The 21,571-nt window shown below is 38.5% G+C and overlaps 1 protein-coding gene and 1 pseudogene across 1 annotated transcript in view; both read right to left on the bottom strand.

Moving 5' to 3' along the window:
- Positions 1–21,571, bottom strand: part of Kcnh5 (potassium voltage-gated channel subfamily H member 5) — a 371,827-nt gene that overhangs the window by 72,953 nt on the left and 277,303 nt on the right. The window contains exon 9 of the mRNA XM_008850496.2: positions 1,909–2,161. Within this exon, the coding sequence (XP_008848718.1) occupies positions 1,909–2,161 (253 nt within the window). The remainder of the gene's footprint in view (positions 1–1,908; positions 2,162–21,571) is intronic.
- On the bottom strand, positions 13,582–13,914 carry LOC103747960 (annotated as a pseudogene).

Below are 21,571 nucleotides of genomic sequence, written 5' to 3'. Positions count from 1 at the left end.
CAAAAACACACATCAAAGAAACAAAGGCATGACAGAGAGATGATGATGAGCCTAGTCTGATTCCCAGGAGCCCATGTTCATCTTTATAGTGTCATTGGGCATACCGGTTACCATCCCATATGCATTTTGTCTGCCTCACTGAGCAAATGATTCCATTTTAGCAGACCCAGGACAGAGGCAGTGCCCTCAAGGCTCTCTCTGACCCTTTATAGAAGTTACCAAGGTACAGCTGTAATGAAGAAAATGGGGCAAAATAAATGCAACGAATCCACAGAGCTCACTTCTAGGACATATATTTGATGCTTTCCACCACCCAGTCCTGACAAGAACATTCAGAAAAAGACAAATACATCTGCTCGGGGTGTGTATGCTCTAGCCTTCTCTTTAAGTAAACAGGAATGGCTGTAGCATGGATATGCTTCATTGTACAACCAAAGACTGTTCAGTTGACCCGCAGCTCTCACAAAACATTAGGCATTCTTTATGCCCCCGCAAATGAAGGACAAGCCACCGGGAACATGAAGCACATCCAAAGTGCCGATTCCCAAGCATTGTAATATTTTCTTCCAAAAATATTTTTAAAAAATATTTCCTGGAAGGGATTTAACTGTAACTATAATATTATCCACAAAGACTTACAGAAAGCTGAGCAAACGATGCTGTTCTGTTCTTTGCACTCCTGATCCATTTTGTATTACTCAGGTTTTATAGAAACTGTTTTCCTGTAAAAGGTTATTTCTTCCTGATTCTGGATCCTGCCATTTTGAAGTAATTGTACTTTTTGAAATCAAGTTTTCATTTGTGGGGCGGTTGGATTCGAAATCAGTTTTCAGTTTTGCTTTTGGAGTTTCTAAAACCCATCAGTCAATCTTCTCCTTATGAGAAATAAGTAGTATTTAAGGTACGGTAGGTTGACCTCGGTAGCTAAAAATCCAATAGTTTAAAGATTGAACTCATTTTTCATGAGACACAAGCCATGAAAAATGTGATCAAAATAGAGCTGACATCCTACAGTTCTAAGTTATTTTACCTGAAGAAAAAATAAGGGGTTATTCTCCTCTGACCTTCTGATTGCTTCCTTTTATATCTGTGTGGGTTTCATGAAACTGTTTACAGATGTTTCAGCAGAAAGTGATCTAAACTTCATTTAGCAATTTTGTTTACCAGGCTGTGTATCTTACGCTATGCTCCAGTTCATTAGTTTTTTATTCTGTCATTATTCTGTCACCTGCATGCTTACTTTGTGTTGTCCCTAGCAGTAGTACTACCTACTGGGTCTCTGAATTTTAGAGGAAATTTATGATCAGCCAACTAATTTTTCTACTTTATGAAGACAGATGGCCAGATCCAGCTTTAAAAACCTAAATTTAGTTTCCTCCCATTGTGCTCACTCCCATGAGGTCCTCAGTCTCCTCAGCACCTTCTCATCCTGCCCTCAACCACTGTGGTGAGGCAGAGCCCTGTGGGGTGGAATGGTGCTCAGCCCTAAGTCATTTGCTAACTATCTGGGCAAGTCTCCATATCTTTCTAGGCCTCATCTGGCTCCTCTCTAAAGGAAAGGGCTGAATTGGGTAAGTCTATGGTCCTATGGGACCACCCCTTGCATTACAAATCGGACAATGGTTCCAAAAGTGAATTCACACTCACCCGGCATGCAAAGTCCCTTAGGCTGTGGTCGGCTTTAGTCTAAGCAAATGTAATCCAACCTTCAAGCATCCCGTTAACTGTGACTGCGTCTAATGTTCTTTGCTGAAGCAGCATACCTGGCTTTCACCAAGATTCATCATCTCATTAGTGACCCCATTTCCGAAGTCACCAAACAAAAGGAAATTTTGTTTAGAAACCTGAGAAGCAAGATCTCTAGAACTGTTACACGGGTTTGGTACTACATTAGAAAGTTCACAGTACCTAAAATAGCCACCACCTCGTCGTCCTGGATGACTTCCAAGGATCCAGACACCACAAAGCAGAGGGCATCCACACTTTCTCCAGCATGGTAAATGAGGTCCCCAGGAGCACAGTGAATGGTTTGGAACTCCACTGCTAAGGCGCGCAGACAGCCGTCACTGGCCAATCGGAAGGCAGGATGTTCATTAAAAACCTTCCGATTCAGATGAACACAGATATCAGCTCTCATGTCCTTGGGACAGATGGAAAGGACCTGAAGAAAGTGAATAATGGTTAAGTAAGAGAGGGAAAGAACCCATTTCAAAAAAATCAAGAAAATGATTTTTGATCACTAATATGACTGCTACACACAGTCCTAAGCATAGAGAAAGGCAAATAGAATAAGACATAGCTCTGCCCTCAAGGAACTCTGGGTCTAGTAAGATGGGATGCTGTCCACATGAACACCACAGCCTCATCTCCACATCAGAGCCACATGAACACCACAGCCTCATCTCCACATCACAGCCACATGAACACCACAGCCTCATCTCCACATCACAGCCACATGAACACCACAGCCTCATATCCACATCACAGCACAGTCCATATCACAATGCAGCACCATGCAGTCAGTACTTGAGTAGAGAAAGGAACTCCCATGGCAAGATCAATCTTGAATGGTCAGGAGCAGTCTCAGAAAAAAAATCAACGCCAATTAAAATAAAGCATTAACATTGGTTTCAGTCTAACTGATGCTTTAGAATTATTCCATAGCTACATCAAAACTGAAGATTATAAATGTAAGTACAAAAAGTGGATTCAAACTGGCTGACTATAAGAAATATAATTAACAAATCACCCCAGCAACTCAGCATTCTGAAGGCTATATAAAGCCACTCCTGGTATGTTTGGCCTGATTTTCCTCTTACAAACAAATGCATGTCCAGGGAAAGGAAAAGGTATGCACCAGCCTTCTGTAAGACATGGGCAAATGGACATGCCTACAAGCAGGACACACAGAGCATTTTGCATGCAGTTTTGGCTTCCATGTTGCAGAGGGGAAAAGAAATCTGTCCCTTGGGGATGGACAAATGGCAGAAGCACAGTTAGGATGTAAGGTATAGAGAGCTTTTACTGACTAGTTTTTCTTTCCGTGCTGCACTCTAATTGATTGCAACTCTGGAGCTCTGACTGTAGTTTTAATGGGGTATTTAAAATCCAGGATAAAATGAACATTATCATGAATTTTGTTATTATTCTTCGAAAAATTCATACATACAATAACTTCTTGGTTTTTTTTTTCACACTCCCATCACCCTCTCCTCCCCATCCCACTCTCTCTAAAACCCTTCTTTAAAAGTCTCCTTTCAACTTTCTTGTTTGCTTGGTGTTCGCTTTTTCTCAGTGAGGGGCCCATGGGGTGTAATTAATGTCGCCTGCATTTGTGTGGGTGGGAGGGTATAGGCAACTTGTCAGTAGCTACATCACTGAAGAAAAGGACATCTCTTTACCATAGCAACTACTAACTGCCAGTAGTTCTTTGGGGAGCATTGAAAAATATCACTACATTTAATCAGAGCAAGGCGGGATTACAGAAATTGAGACTGCCTCCTTTGCAGACACATGTGAAAACTCATTTAGACTCTTTCCTTCCAACTCTCTTGGTAATTTTTTTTTATAATGTTTGTCTTGATAGGAGTTGAGTCTCAAAATTAAAGCTAATTTTTCCACATTAAGTTATAGTGTATTATGTTTTAATGTAGGATACTTTTCTTTCTATTGTGAATCACATTCTAGGCTTTAGAATTTTTCCCTGATTCTTAAAATATCCCCAGACTATTCCTTCTCTTTGTAGGTCATCACCACTCTTTGCTTCTCTGTGAAGTTGATCCATCACACAGTAAAATTAAACTATACTTTCAGAATTGCTTCTCTTTACCTTTCCTAATATTCTACATTTATTTCATATCACAATCAACTCCATGAGATTTTTCATAATCTCTCCAATTCCTACAAGCAAAAGGCACCAGTTCACCTACCTTTCTGAAACATCCAATCTTTGAAAAAGGGGATGCCTTAAAAGCAATTGATACTTTTCCTATGTCAGCAAGTTTCTGTAATAAGGTTTTCTGTGATATATTAGCCTTTAGTGAGGTCTAACAATAATGGTCATTCAACAAGCACTTACTGAGCCTCTATTATGGGCCATACCATTGTGTTTAACCCATGGATATAAAATGATAAATAGGCATCATCCCTGCTGTACAGGAGTTAAACATGAGATAGACATAGATCAAGAGATAGGCATATAAAAAATTATAATACAATGGGCAAGAACTACAATGGGGACATGGGAGGGAGACACAGATCCATATGCTACCTGTGAGTCTTCGCTTTTGTCTTCCAGCAAGATATCGTAAGTCAGGCTCAGGGGGGCATAAGCCTAGGTTCAGATCAATCACTTACTGTATCAGTAGTCTGAGTATCTTACTTAATCTCTCCAACACTCATCCTTGAAATGAGGGTAAAGATATCACATCATAAGTTCATGGTAAGAACTGGGATTACCCTGGCACCTAGCCAGGGCTGAAGAAAAATAAACTTTTATTATGACTATTAAGGATGCATATTCCTACAGCTTGTTTTCAGCTCTTCACAGAAGCAACTTTCTTCTTTCATTTTGCACCCCCATAGACGTCTAGGATGTTTGATAAATTTCCAATTAGAATTAAGGAAGCGTTTCAATATAAATCTGAAGATATTTCAAGAATAGGTGGCAATTATTTTTTTCTCAAGTTTAAAATGAACTTAACTCTTAAAAGAGCAAAAAATTAAAATATTTTAAAAATATATATACACATAAATATTACATTACATAGCATAAGGGGAAAATAAATTGGTCTGTCTTTATCTATTTACTATATAGGATTTGCAACATTTTAGATTCATTTTGGAAATAGTCATTTTCCAACCTTTTAATCAATTTTCAGGATTCATATTGCAATTGAAATCTTCCAATATTTGTAATATTCTCTGCTTACTGGCATACTAAAATCTTATTTTTATTGTATTTTTAAATGCACCTCTTTCTGACTTCACTCAACTTTTGACACTACCTCATTTATTATCTTTGTTTGTTTTGCCTAAGTTCTTGAAGTTAGGTCTTGTTATATATTCCAAGCTGGCCTTGAACTTACTGTGTAGCCCAGACTGGCCTCAAACTCACAGCACTCTTTCTGCCTCAGACTTGTGAGTGCTGGAATTACAGGCATGCATTCTCACTTTTATGCCGTGCTGAAAATTCACTACTGTGATTGATGAGGTATATATATGGTACACGTGTCATAAAGTGATTAAGTTAAAACTAAGTGTTAAAATAGATCAAGCAACATCACATCCAGTAGTAAACTCCCTCCCTATCCCAGATAGTCCACATTTCTGATACAGTGTGCATCATTGGAATACAAATATAGCATCATTTACCCTGGAAATTAGGGCACTCATAATATCTTTAGGCAGGACAAAATTTATTTTTAAGTTACAGAATAAAATTATCATTCAACATAGTTCTCAAACTTAGCCCACTGTCCTAATTGCAAAGCATTCTGCTGTGAGTGTCACATCTAATTCCTTCTTGGTAGATTCTCTAATGGTATTTCTCAATTACCAACAAATGGAATTACACTGTGGTAGAGATCATTCAGGTTAAGAGTGACTTCTGTTCATCTCCAGTGTTATTTTTCCCTTTATTGTGTTAACATATTAATACATTAAAGTATATCCTTAATTAATACAAGCAGTACATTTCCTCTTTGGAAGAGCTATAAAACTACATAAAGAATCATTTCTCAGAACTCTGCAAATCAACTCTGAAAAACAGATGAATGGCAAACTTTTTGTATTATTTATGATATCCATTAAACCGAAGGCAAAGCGCTAAGGCAGCAGACATTCCTTAGGATCTGAAGGTCTAATCTCAGCACTATGTTTACAGAGTCCTTGGTAAAATAAATATGATTATGTTATCTCTGCTTTCTTAAAATATTGATGGCTTGCTTCCCCACCAAGTGGAGCCAAGGTTCTAACCAAGCCCACAGGGCTAAGGCAGGAGCCTCTTCAAGCCTTTCTGCCCTTTCCCCACAGCTACATTCTAGTCACATGTTTTCATCACCCTGAACTTGTTTTGGCCCCTTGTCATTAATCACAGAAGCTTTCCTTTTCACTGGCATGTCCTATCATCTCTTCCTCTGCCTACTCATCACCCAGTCATACCTCCTCTGCCATAAATACAATTTCTACACAGCTCTCTTACAGAATCCAGGACTGCATAGAAAAAAAATGAGAGTAATCTATGGTGATTTGTTTTGTTGCTATTATTAATAACAAAAAACCCAGCGTGGAATCATTACCAAATTTTCAAGCATTTATTTTTCAGCTATAAAATAAGTCTCTTGTTTGTTTCATGAAACCTTACCTTATACCAAATATATAAAACAAACAGAAGCAGAATTTGGCTGGGAGAAGTTCTGTTGAGGAATGAGACTCCACACAGAACCCAATCAGTCATTCTTTTAGCCATAGTCTTCAAGCACTGGTTATGTGCCCAGTGCTATACCGGTCCTCAAGGTCTATAAGAAAAAAACTCTCACAATGCCTGCTTCCCTGGGACTTGCAATTGTACACACTGAAAAATCACTGTTTGGGTCTAGTGCACCATTTATAGACAAGACAAATGTATTTCCTAAGGGTTATGTGATTTGCTGAGGTCTTCTCAACAAATTACTAGCAAAAACCATTTAGTTCCAGCTATAAAGTCATGCTCCTGAGTAAAGATAAACCAGGAACAAAATATAACATCTATACATATTGCTGTTTTCTGATTCTTTGCAAACTGTAAGAATGCAAATATTGATTTTTAAAATCATTGAAGATCGAGTTGATCAAATCTATCATCTATAAGAAAAGCACTGGTTTCTCACATTTACTACGGAGAAACCAAGATTTTGTTAGAAATTTGTTTTTGTTTTTAAATACTTTCTTGTAGTTCACAATTGTACTGCACACTTGACATGTCTGTCACGATACAAGGACTCATTGATAAATTCCTTACATTCATTATTTGCTAAAGGGAAATTATCTTATTTGAATTACAAGTTTTCATACAAACCTGAAAAGGCCTGAGTTAGATATTTAGTGAGTATTTGATATGCACGACTCTCCTGGGGTTTCCTCCCTCTACACTGTTAATCCATTATGGTATTAGCAATGCTGGAAAACCTTAGGAAAGGGAGTTTAAATATACTAACACAGTAGCCAAGGAGTTAAATCCACAGACTCCGAGGAAATGGCTGCTACAGTCAGAGCTTTATCTGCTCACTTACTCACTCTCAATATGTTTGAAGATGTATTCTAACATTCACCATACACAATATGGATACTTTTAAAATTTATAAAAACAAACTTTTCCATTATTTAGACTTATTTGTATTATTTTCATAAATACTAAATCTCTTGTATTTTATTTTCTACTCTCCTTCCTCAAAAATCAAAGAACCAGTACTTAAGCCATGAAATACTTATTTTTAAACAGAGATGGAGTTTATTAAAAAGGAAATGTTTAATGTAGATTTAAGCATAGGCATTTAAAAAATGAGAGACAGGCTGGGTATAATGGTGCAAGCCTTTAATCCCAGCACATTTTCTTGATTGTTGAGTGATGTGGGAGGGTCCAGACCACTTTGGGTGGTGTGTGCCATCCTGGAGAGGTGGTCCTAGATTGTTTAAGAAAGCAAGCTGAGCACAGGCCAGAAGAGCAAGCCAGTAAGCAGTGTTGATCTGTGTTCTCAGCTCCTGCATCCAGAATCCTGCCTTAAGTTTCTTCTTTGGCTCCCCTTGATGATGGACTGTGAATTGTAAACCAAATAAACCCTTTCCTCCCCAAGTTGGTCTTGACCAGAGTCTTTTATCACAAAAATAGAAACCAAATCAGGATAAACAAATACCACACCTATATCAGACCATCACAACACTGATTTTAGAAAATCAGTGTGTAAAATATAAAAGCACGTTGAAGGCTCTTCCCAAATTGCTTCTTGGCAAAAGTGTGCCAAGCTACTCAATTCAGCTGTGTGCAAGTATCTTACATGTCCCTAAAAACCTCATCTTAAATCTTCCAGATGAATATGAAAGAGGAAAGGCAATTTCACCTGAAAGAAAACAATTTCACAGAGTAATGAGGCAGAAGCCTAGAGATGTTCAGCCTTAGGGGAGTTCTACCAGGACTTCTAGCCCAGGACTCAGACTGACCATCATCAGTGCACTTATTTCAAGTCACTAATGCATGCACAGGGACAAGCGCTGGAAGGCAGAGAATTAAACGGGGCTTTTTCTTGAGGTGTTTTATGGATCCAAGATAAATGGTTTTATTGACTATCTGTAAAATCCTGCATCAAGCATAATATATAGTGTTGTGTCTTTTAATAATATTTGATATGTAAAACTGATCTCCTTTTATTAGGATATAGAAAAAGGATACACATGTATTAATGGCATTTTGATAGGCATCTAAGCTATCACTAGTGTTCTCAAAATCCTTCTTGTCTTCACACAATTAAATCAAGCCCTGCTAATCAGTCTGTCCTTGGGAATCCCACTGAATTGATACTAAGTTGGTGTAATCAGTGGAAGGAATCAGGCAAGTGATATTTTATTTGTACATAAAACATTTTTACAGTCCTTCCTAGAAATAAGGAGACATAAGACTGAAAAGAAAAAGAAAACTTGAGTCCTTCACAAACATTTCATTCTCATTCATTTTGGGGGGGGGAAAGAAAGTTCACTTTCCTTAAAAAAAAGAAAAAAGAAAAAAAAACAGGCATTTTTGCAGAACAAGGAGCAGCTGTCTTGCTGTTAATCTGTGCGTCTATAGGGTGTCAGACCTCCAAGGAATTAATACTGGAACAAGGTAATGAAATAACACCAAAGCAAATTAACTTCCTTTATTTAAAAGTAAAAGGTCATATTTAGCAACTGAAGTGTTATAACCAGTGAAGAATTATAGGATAAAATCCATTGGTTTCACTTTGGAGATTAATTTCCTGGGATACCAAAGACAAGATTTTTATTTCAAATATGTAGCGAGCCTGATCTCCTGGTTTTCTAGGATATTGCTTAAAAAGACAACACAGTGATCCAAAAAAGGGATGACAGAATATATGGGCTCCAGTGGGGGGGGCTATGAGAGGGTGCCAGTGGGGATGGGGTATAAAGATGACCAAGATAGTTTGAGATGTTCTGTATGAAATACACAAAAAAATTCAATAAATTTTCTTAAAGATGAATTATGTAGCAGGAAGAAACAGAGAGTAATTGCTTTTATCTTTTTTTTTAAACTTGTTAAAGCTACAAATGCTTGGGAGCAGTAGTGTTCCAAGATTAGGGCTCTGATAAAATGTAGTTTTTATTGGGGTTGGTGGAACGGTTCAGTGGGTAAGAGCACTTATTGTAGAGCCTGAGGACCCACCATGGTAGAAGGAGGGAAATGGTCCTCTGACTGCCCTGTATGTGTCCAAGCACATGCACAAATGCTTTTGTTTTAATGTAGTCTCTATTGTTCTGCTCTAAATCTCATGTCTGTAATTTTTTATTTAAGAAAATATTTTATTGGGGGCTCAAGAGTGTTCAACATAAGAGCACTGACTGCCCTTGCAGAGGACTTGGGTTTGAATCCCAGCATGCACATGGTGGCTAACAACCATTCATAACTCCAGTTCTGGGGGGGGGTGGTGGCTGGGCAATGCCCTCTTCTGTCCTCTTCAGGTACTGCGCATCACAGGTGCACTTACATACATACAGCAATAACAAAAATAAATTAAGAAAATTCAAAACACATTTTATTACATGAGAATTTCATATACACACACACATATATATCACATTCAGACCCCTCCCCCATCTCCAGCACCACCCTATTACCCTCCTGATTTCACACACTCTATTTTTTTTTCAAGAACTTCATACATGACTATTGTAATCACATCATTTCCATCCTCCTGTTGCCCCTTCAATTCCTTCCATGCCCCCTCCCTCAAAATTCCTTGTCCTCTTCTTTGATTATCATTATTACATATACATATGTTCACATATATGCATATATAATGCACTGAGTCCACTTAGCGGTGCTCATGTACACCTGTGTTTAGGGCTGCCAATTTGGGATTAGATAACCTCTCGTGGAGTTACTCCATGGAGAAAATTGATTCTCCCCCAACATCTTTTGTCTGTAGCTCATCATCTTAATGTTGGACCCTGCAAAGCATACCCCATCCACTTTGGGATGTGAACTGATTTTGTCATTATGCAGGTATCATTAAACTACCACACTGTGGGGATTTCATGGGTGCCACTTCCCTATCATGTCTAGAATGCATTAACGAGTAGCAGGTATCTTGTCCCTCTGGCTCTTACAATCCTTCTTCCCCCTCTTCCACAAAGTTCCCTGAGACTAGGTGTACAGGTTGCATTGTAGTTGCATTATTTATGGCCAGGTATCTCATAGTCACTTATTCTCTGCATTTGACCAGTTGTGGAACTTTGTAATAGTCTCAATCTGCTGCAAAAAGAAGCTCCTTTGATGACTGGTAAGTGGTACACTTATCTGTGATTATAAGAATGCATATCTAGAATATAATAAGAAATTACACTGGTCTAGGGAAGTGACAAAAGTAGGCTCACCTTCAGGGTCTATGACCTCTCCAACCGTGTGTACTTGGCTATGTTTATAGTACCATGCATGATTTCTCTCCCACTGAGTGGGGCCTTAAGTCCAGTTATACGCTATTTATTACCCCCAAGATAAAATTGTCACTATTGCACTAGCAGAGATAACTTGCTGGGTCAGTCATTGTTGTGGTTCCTAGACTTTTCAGCTGGGTAGGACCATTGACTGGTTTTCTCTCTTGACAGCTTCCATGGTATCTTCTGATACTTATGAGAGCTAGTCTTCAGAAAGGAGGATGCAGGTCAGTTCCAGCTCAATTGCTCCAAGTCCTGTGTCCAAAATATATCATGTTTTCAGCAATAGGGTCTTACCTTCCAGTTCTGGAAGGTGTAACTTTTGTGTTCAGAATTCACCTTTCCATTCATGTGATAATCTTATAAAATGAGAAAAGATGTTACTGTATTTTATTAATTGCCCATAAGATTAGAAACAGTATTTTTCCTACTGACCAGGACTTTTCTTTAAGTCAATGATGACAAGTGCTGTTTCCAGCTTCTTCAAAAGAAGGAGCTCCCCTCATTTACTACAGTGGGAGTGAAAGCTTCATTGCTTTGGTGTTAGCAAAAGTTGAATACATTTATACCCTAATACCCAATGATCCTGCTTTCTAAGTGTATGTGTAGCAGAAACAGAAACATCTCTCTATCTCTGTCTACCTATCTATAGCCATAGTTAGTTGATCTAGAGATGTGAGAGAGAGACACCAGTTCAGAGGACCATCATGTTTGTGGCATCTCAGTAGAACCAAACTGAAAATTACTCAAATATCCATAAACTTTTACATGAACACGTATATTGGGACATACCTTCCCTCTACCTGTCCTCAGTTAAAATCCCCCACCTTTCCTATTTCCCCTTGATAGCGCCCGTTTCCTATTATGCCCATCTCTAGAGCTCCTTTCCCCTCCTACCCTCATGGTCCCTTTTTACTTTCATTACTTCAGGTTATATACTCACATCTAAAGACTCACAAAGTCCCAGTGCCAGGACTCCCTTTGAGTTGTTGGGCAGGGTAGCCAAAGAGACTCTAAACATTATATAGGCTATTGCCATATCTTTGGCTGGCTTCCAGAACTTGAAAATAAGATGCTATTGCTGAAGACATCACATACTTTGGACACAAGACTTGGAGGAATCAAGCTGGAACTGACCTGGAAGCCTCCTCCCTGAGGACTAGCTTCCATAGTACCAGAAGGTGCTATACAAGCTTCCAGTGGAGAATAGCAAACAATAGTCCTACCTAGTTATAAAGCCTATGAACCACAATAACGACTGGCCAGCAAAATATCCCTAATGATGCAATAGTGGCACTTTCATCTTGGAGGTTAGCAACAGCTGCACAGTTGGACTTAAGGACCACTAATAGGAAGGAAGGAATTCCTGATTGGCACTGTACACGCAGACAAATATGGCTGTAGAGGTCATAGACCCTAGAAGAGAAACTACTACTACCACTTTTGTAAATATAACAAAATATAATTTCTAAGTATATTCTAAATACTAATCTTCATAACCATATATGTGTAGCTTTCACCATTCACCAAAGAAGCTTCTTTTTTTTTTTTTTTACAATAGATGGAAACTATTACAAAGTTCCACAGCTGTCAAAACACAAAGAATAAGAGACCATAGGAAGCCCAGCCTCAGGTGATGCATCTTCAGTGCAGCCCCCACAATCAAGGCTCAGGGAACCTGGCAGAAGAGAGAACAAATAAATTGTAAGAGTCAGAGGACCAGGGCACCTACTGGTAGATAGAGTCTTCTACACATGAGAGGAAAGCTGCACCCATGAAATCTTAACAATATCCTTCCTCAACAAGACCTGCATAATGACAACACCAATTAATGGGCTGCTATGGACAGGAGAAATTCACAAGGTCCCACCTCTAGATGAACAGCCAAAGGCAATCTATGTGACTACTGAGGAAGAAACAGTTACTCCAGGGACGAGTTTCTTTATACATTACATACGCATATAAGCACCACTAAATGGATTCATCAGTGAGTGCGTGTGCACGTGTGTGTGGGTGTGTGTGGGTATGGGTGTGTGTAAGAATGATAATGAAAGAGGTTACAAAATTGAAGGGGGGTGGACCATGGGAAGAGCTGGAAGGGTGCTGGGAAGGGTGAAAATGATGTAGATACAGCACTAACGTATGAAATCCCGCCCCCCAAAGCTTCAAGTTTTGGAGCATTTCAGGTTTTCAGATTATGGAAGCTTAAGTGCTTAAATTTATGCAAATATTTGAAAACAAGAAGGAAATTAAAAATCAGAAACAGTTTCCCAACAATGTCAAATAAGGGACAATCAACTCGTAATAGCCTAAAAATTAGAACTGGCTCCAATGTCCATCATCCATGGAATAACAGGCAGACGTTAGTATAGTCACATAATCCAATGCTACACAATAGTGAGGTGAGTGGCTCCACTTACATGAACCGCATGTCAAAATAGTGATCTCAAGAAACCAATGAAACATATACCAAATGACTGATTTTTTTCAAGTGGTAAATGTATATAACAATATGTAAAAGGAAATTAAATACTAATACCTGCCAAATCATAGACAATCTTAAGAACATGCTACATAGAAGAAGTCAGTCACAAAAGAGCATATTATATTTATCCCCTTATATGAAATGCTCAGGGTAAGTAAATTCATATAACAGAAAATATAACAGTTGATAGAGGTCCAGGGAGGGGGAGTAAATAGAAAATAACTGCTAAATGAAACAGAATTTCTTGTGGAAGTGATAAGAATGCTCTGGAATTAGAGAACGGCAAAAGTTCATAGAATCTTGTGAACATACTAAAAGTCACCGAATTGTATAGTAATGTGGTTAATTTTATGATAAGTGAATTAATTCTCATTTTAATGCTGAAAAATTAAGTTTATTATCATTTATTTTATTTAACAGTCTAGGAAGTTTCCAGCCATCAGTAGTTCCAGTGCAATTTCAGGTACAATCAGAAGTTCAGGAATCTTGGTGGAGCTGTTGGTGTAGTGGACCTTGTAGGTGAAATACATGCATACTTTTGAGAGCACATGTGACAGCATCTCCCTGAAATTGGCCTCATTGGCTTTGTTTTCAGCAAACTGACCTGGTCCACTCAGCATGGCTTTTATTGCCCCTGAGGTTAGCACATGTTCTCTTTTAACAATGAATCCGTGCCCATCAGAAGATGTTAATTTGACATACATGGTGTCAGGGCCTTTACAGCCACTGTAGGTTTTCTCTTCTCCATCCACTGTGTTCTTGTAAAATTCTTCTTTGATCCCACAGGAACTTTAATAGTTTTCTGGTGAGGCGGGAACACAGTCTGCGACCCACTTCATTCTGGAGAAAGTGCACAGGATCCTCTCCTAATTCTCAATTTTTAAATAGTCATTCACTTATGTATTTTATATTAAACTATACGTGTATGTGCATCTATGTGTGTACATGCACCTAGGTGCAGATGACCATGGAGGCCAGAGGTATTGGATCCCCTGGAGCTGAAGTTACAAACAATTGTGAGTCACCCACCCCTCATGGGTGCTAGAGTACTCTGCAAGAACAGTACATGCTTCTTAACCACTGGACCGCTTCTCCAGTCCCCCAATAGCTATTTTACGGGAAAGAACAAGGCATTGAGGAAGATTTGGGAGTCAATACATATTAAAATCTTGTTCCTGGTAGCATTTGTATAATATTTGAACAAACAGGATTTATTCATCTACCTATACATTTTTCTTATTGTATATGAAACCTATGACAATGAAATTCCATATGAAAAAATCATTACTTCTACTTTCTCCAACACTAGAAACATTGACAATGGGCCAATCTGTTCAAAATTATGTTGTACCATCTTTAGAACAGAATATTTCAGAAGCTATGGAATGTAATTTCATTCCATAACAACATATTCATAATACAGACTTCTTGTTGTATGTGGAGGTTGCATTAAAAATATTTTCCAAGTTGGGTATGGTGGCACACACCTTTGATCCCAGCACTCAGGAGGAAAAGGCAGGCAGATCTTTATCAGAACAAGGTCAGTCTGGTCTACACAGTGATTTCCAGGCCAGTTAGAGTTACAGGGAGGCCCTGTCTCAAGAAAACTAAAACAAAAAGTAAAATACCTTCTAATAATTTCTGCATGCAGGTTGTTTGTCTTACCAGGAAAACAAGACAAACTATTAGTCAAATTTACAAGGGAAGGCTAGCCTATTGCAGTAAGAACCCAGCTTCAAGAAAAATAATTGGGGGAGGGGCTGGAGAGATGGCTCAGCAGTTAAGAGCACCGACTGCTCTTGCAGAGGACCCAGGTTCGATTCCCAGCACCCACGTGATGGTTAACAGCCATCTGTAACTCCAGTTTCAGGGGATCTGATGCCTTCTTCTGACCTCCGCAGGCATTGCATGACACAGGTGCACTTATACAAATGCAGGCAATACACACTTACACATAAAATAAAAATAATAAATAAAATGTTTTTTTTAAAAAAAAAAAAAAAGAGAAAGGACAACATCTCATAAGGGGGTCTAAGTAAGAAATGTTTGAAGGTCAGTTTCACATTAACAAATAAAAATTGGAAACAACACAAATTACATTCAGTTAGTTAATAAACATGACAATAGATGACAAAATACATCTATATCATGGAATAGAACTCAATGACATAAAGGAACTCTTGTCACATGCAACAACTTGAATAGAACCGAAGAGAATCGTGGGCAGGAATGTAGACGGTAATCTCAAAGGTTACATGATTCCATGTATATAGAATTTTTTACTCATTTATTTTTATAGTTTATGTGCATGAGTGTTGCCTGCATGTATTCAAGTGTACCATATGTGTGCAGAAGCAGAAGTTGGCATCAGATCCCCTGGAACTGGAGTTACGGATGGTTGTTAGCCACCATGTGGTTCCTGGGAATCAAATCCAGGTCCTCTGGAAGAGCAGACAGTACTCATAACTGCTGACCCATCTATCTCTCCAAGTCCTATATAACATTCTTGAAATGACAAAATTCTTAAAAGGAGAGTAGGACCATAGAGAAGTGTAAAATGGATGAATCTTTGTAAGGTTAGTGACTTACATTAATGTTAATTTCCTGGTTACTTTGTTATACTGGTTATGCACTGGATGTTACCACTGAAAGAAAATTAGTGAATGGTTTAGAGAACCTTTACATAGTGAAGCTTATGACTGCATGTGACTTCAAAAATAGGAGGAAAAAAGGTAAAATTCTCACATTTGGGACCTTCTCAGGAAGAAATTACTAACTTCAAATAACAAGAGCCCCTGAAAAGCTAGGATCAACAGGAGGGCATTTCACATGGTTCCTATAACCCATTTGTATAAGATCTAACTTGTACCATTCCAGAAATCCTTAAGAAAGCACCTTAGTAGAAGCACTGAACCACTGAAACTATGGCCCCAAGCAAATCTTTCCACTTTATGAGCTTTATCTCGGGTATCTTGTTTATCTCAGATAGTCAGAGCAACAGAAAGCTGATTAACACCCCAAGGAAGATGAACCAAAGAATGTAATTACTCCTCCCCTAACTGAACACAAAGAGATTTCTAAGCAGTTCTACCATTATTTTCATTCCATTAGCCGTGGATTGATTTATTTGTTTACTCACGGGTTCATTTGAAAGAATGCTCAATTCATTTGGACAAATCATTCAATGAAAGAATAGTTCATTCATTAGTCACTCATAAATGTTGGAAATATGTCATGATTTGGGGATAATATATGTAACCACTACCTTCAGAAGCTTCTAGCCTATTGACAGAGACAGACATTAAAAAAAAAACCCATATGCTGTTGTATCAATGAGGTATGAGATACATACTGAGAAAGACCAATCTTGAAAATTTCTTTTACTAGGATAACCAGTAGCCTTATATTTATTACTAAAATCACAAAATATAATGTGCTATGGAGCAGCAGTTGAAATATCACCCTCCCAAAGTTCCCAGGAGCTGTTTTTTATACTATTTTCTTAGATGCAATTGGTTCAGACATTGAAAAAAACAAAACAAAAAAATGATACCAATAATTTAATCATTGTAAAAACTAAACAGTTCAATCCCTATTAGCAAATAGGGCCAATAACAAAGGCCAATAACAAACCCATAACCTGAATGACTTTGAAATCTTCTTATTCTTTCCATAGCACTGCACTGCATCTAGATACAGAGAGAATTAATAGAATTTTATCTAAGGTCTACTTGTGATGGTGGTACATGTGACTCTAGAACCTTGGTGCTATTTGGAATGCTATCCAGTGTCTCATATGGCACTCAGCCCTTTGGGAAACACTTCTTGAACAATTCTGAGATGGGCCCCTGACCCCTCTTGGGGAGCCTAGGCCACCTGACAATACTCCCATCCATTTACAGCAGTATGATCACTGCACATCACACCACATTTCTTATCATTTGATGCTCTTTCTGCTCCTCAGATTGACCCTTGACTTTATCTTCCTCACCACCATAGCAAATGTAACCTTTTTCTGCACTTAGCTTTTCTCTTTCTCAAAATTTCTTTCTGCTTCTGAGTGACTGGATTAGAAAGGTCTACACATTTCTGGGGCTGGAAAGATGGCTCAGCAGTTAAAAGCACTGACTGCTCTTGCAGAGGACCTGGGTTCAATTCCCAGCACCCACACAGTGGCTACAAACCATCCTTAACTCCAGTTCCAGGGGAATCCAAAGCCCTCTTCTGACTTCTGCTGCATTGCATGACATGGGTGCACACGCATATGTGCAGGCAATACACTCAAACACATAAAATAAAAATAATAAATAAAATATTTTAAAAAATATTTATAAGAAAGGTCTACATTTCCATAATAGAAGAAACAGGCTGCCATGTGCCACCTTATTAAAAATTCCTGTATGGATAAATAGGTCTGTCATTGTGAATTAAACATCTGTAAATGTCCAATAGTCAAATTTACGCCTAGTTTCTACTGACAGAAGTTCATTCGATCAGTTTTTTCAATGTATATTATTAATTGAAACTATGTGCATTTCATATAATACATCTTAATCATATTTAGATCCCCTCTCCTAGCTGCACCCCCCCATAAGTTGCCCACAAAATTTCATGTATTCTGTCATATATGTTAAGATCTATCAACTCAAGTTTCTATACCCAAATGTCCCTCAGTTTGAGTTCATCCACTGGAGCCTGTTCAGCCTGTCTAGTATCACTCCCTTAAAGAGGATCAACTCTCCCTCATTCAACAGTGATTAGCTGTCAATACTTCCTCAGGGCTCAGAGGTGGAAAGACTGTAAGAGCCAGGGATGGTACATGGCCATAAAGAAACAAAGTCGTCTGGGCTTCTGGGAACTTGCTCCCATGAACTTACAGCAATAGTGAGAGCATCCACAAGACCCATGAAAACTCAATCAGGTCTCTTATGCTCTCCAAGTCACTGATTCCCAACATTTTCTCATGACTCATTTTCCCCTCCTGTCTTCACTTTTTGAATGTGAAGATTCCTGTTGAGCATCACTATAAGCAACTGGATCATTCTTCATCCATCATGTCATCTATGAAAATACCATCTCTAATATAATCTACTTACCCCATTTAGGCTAGATAATATCAGTTCCTCTGAATGACCTGACTTCAGATGATAACTATAATTTAAAGTGAACACTCACCAGTATCTAGAATTTCTACTCTACCCCATGGCACATGCATCTTCCCACTTGTCCTTGGTCTACTACATGCATTCCCCTTTCATCAACCCTCCTACTCTAAATCTCAGCTGGTGACTTGTCATCAGGAGCCAGAAGATCCAGCTAGATGAGCTACCTTGCAGAGATGAAACCACTATTTTGAAAGACATGGACAATTTACCCACTGGAACCTGCAAACAACTGTGTCCAACCTGTAGACACATGCAAGCAAGAAAAGCCTTGAATGTGGCCCAACACAAAACCACAATCATGGAGCTTTGTAGATGACAACACCATGTTGCAATGTTAAAAGGTTGGGCATGCCTACTGTAAACTGTCAATGACCTTCTGAACTACTCTTCCATTTTCTATAATGCTGAGAAGGTGAAAAGTGAAAAAATGGCTCATCTTTTCCTTACTGCTAGACCGTCTTTAAAGAAATGTCTATTCAAGTTCTTTGCTTAGTGTTAATTGAGTTGTCTGTGGGTTTTGGTAAGAAATTAAACAAATTCCTTACATGTTTTGCTTATCTGTCTTTAATAAGATCTGTAGTTTGCAAGTATTTTCTCCCACTTATGGGTTTGTTTTCTACCTATTGCCTTCTTTGCTGTGCACAAGCTTTTTCATTTGATGTTACCTTACCCTCTTTTCTGATTTTGCTTTTTGCTTTCATTGCATGTGCTGTGCTCTGTCCAAGAAACCACTGCTAACACTAATGGTAGGCTTTCCTTCCATGTTTTCTTCAAGAAGTTGTACCGTTTCAGGTCTTACTATTTAAGTGTTTAATCTATTTTGAGTTGCTTTCGGTATAGTACATGCTAAGAGTCCAAGATCAGTTCTCTGAACATTGGTGACACCTTTTCCCAACACAATATATTAGTGAGACTCTCCTCCACTGTGCAGTCTCCTGTTTATGACTATGTATGGGTGGGCTTATATCTGGGACCTCTGTTTTGCCCCACTGCTCTAATATGTCTATCATGCCAGTTCCACATATTTTAATTATTAAAGCCACTTAATATATTTTGAAAGCAGGAAGCATGTGTCCTCCAGTTTTGTTATTCATTCTCATCTGATTTGGCTGTGTGGGGTCCTTTCTGGTTCTATGTTAACTTTAGGACATTAATTCTATTTCTTTAAAAAAGGTATTGCTGCTGGGTGTGGTGGCGCACGCCTTTAATCCCAGCACTCAGGAGGCAGAGGCAGGTGAATCCTTGTGAGTTCAAGGCCAGCCTGGTCTACACAGTGAGTTCAGGTCAGCTGGGACTACAGAGAGACCCTGTCTCAAAAAGATTTTTTAAAAAAGGTATTGCTTAGAATATTTAAGTTTTATACTCAATAATTGATTGATATGGTATAAAGGAAAAAAATATAATTGATTTTTTTCCCATATGGGTAACCATTTTTATCCAAATAGCATTTGCTGGTCTCTCCTTTCCTGCAGGCCTGTATTTGTCCATCTCTGTCATATATAAAATTTCACATATGTTTGGAGTTATTCTTAAAATTCCTTAAACCACTATCAGATGTCAATTGGCACTCCATATGATGAAACTGCACTTTCTTAATTACGTCACAGTGCTCCTTCCCTGGCTCCAAGGTTGCCTCTACCTTCACCACCCCAGTGAATCTGCTTTAGCCAAGCTCATGTGTAACCTGGAGGCAAGCCCAAGTAGAATTTTCTACATTATATTTTATTAACCTTTCAGAAAACTCCAGGATGTTTGTTCATTTTCGGTTTTGGCTCCCATCAAATCATATAATTCTGCTTTTTTCCTAATAGCACCAGCCACTCCAGACTCCTTCTGGGCCTTTTCCATCTGCTTGTCATCTAAACGCAGGAGTTTCTCAAAGCTCAACCTTTCTCCTCCCTAGCTATAATGTCATTTTGAGATATCACACCTAGCAACTCAATGCGTTTTATATATTAATGGCTTCTAAATATACATATCCTGCTGAACTCCAGAAACATATCCACAGGTAAACTAAATATTTGTTGGATGCATAGCATACATTACTAAGTACTGACGTTGCTAACTATTCAGCAGTGAATTGAAGAGAAAAAATCATGACTAAGTCTAAAAAGAACATAAAAAGTGAACTTTATGTTTAATGCTTTAAGTGTTGATAAAGTTTGTGAAGAAAATTAAGCCAGGCAAGTAAATAAAAATCTTTAAGATGCAGGAAACTGCAACCTTGAATAACACAGAAATCTGACAATGTGGTGAGCAAGTCAGCCATTTGAAGATGATAATAAGAAACTGAAGCCTGAGGACCAAATCTGGCCTGCCGCTTATGTGTACATGGCCAGAGAGCTAACAATCATTTTCACATTTGTAGAATACTGGAATAAATCAAAAGAAAGATAATATTTTGTGGCCTGTGAAAATACACAGAGTCCAAATTAATGTGTCTGCAAATAACATTTTACTGGAGCGCAGTCGTGTTCATGTACTGATGTGCTATCTATGACCCTGTTCATGTTTCATTGGCCAAATAGTATAGATGAAACAGAGATCATATGGCCCATAGGGCCCAAAGTATTTTCTGACTGGTCCTGAAGAAAAGGTTTGCTGATCCTTGATCCTAACTATCATCTTCTGCTCTCACAACCAATAAGCCCCACATGACCAAATCCTTTTAAAAATTAATGCCATTTTTTCTATCTATGACCCTGTTCATGTTTCATTGGCCAAATAGTATAGATGAAACAGAGATCATATGGCCCATAGGGCCCAAAGTATTTTCTGACTGGTCCTGAAGAAAAGGTTTGCTGATCCTTGATCCTAACTATCATCTTCTGCTCTCACAACCAATAAGCCCCACATGACCAAATCCTTTTAAAAATTAATGCCATTTTTTCAGTAGTATGTTGTGTTACTGTCTGGAAGAGCCTTTATCCATCCTGGCCAACAACTCGACTGAAGGTATCTCCTGTCCGGCTTTGCTGTTTGTCAAGTAGCTTTTAGTTATATATGTATGCTCTTACGAAATTATATTGGCCCCTTTAATCTTTGGTTACACTTCCCTTTTGGGTGTTTAAGGACATACAATTGGAACAGATAAAGTGATTTGTTTTTACTCTTGAGGTCATTAGAGGATTTGTTCCTCAGGGGTCCCATGGAGTTGGGAGGAGCCCCTGGCTCCTTTCTTTTACCAGCTCCATCCATGTGAGGATAAGTCAAAGGTCCTGCTCGACCATTGTTGGCT

The sequence above is a fragment of the Nannospalax galili genome, unplaced genomic scaffold (genome assembly GCF_000622305.1).
Source record: "Nannospalax galili isolate Female #2095 unplaced genomic scaffold, S.galili_v1.0 scaffold144, whole genome shotgun sequence".
Lineage (NCBI taxonomy): Eukaryota > Metazoa > Chordata > Mammalia > Rodentia > Spalacidae > Nannospalax > Nannospalax galili.
The sequence above is the reverse complement of the archived record's forward strand: the minus strand, read 5'-3'. Positions and strand labels throughout refer to the sequence as shown.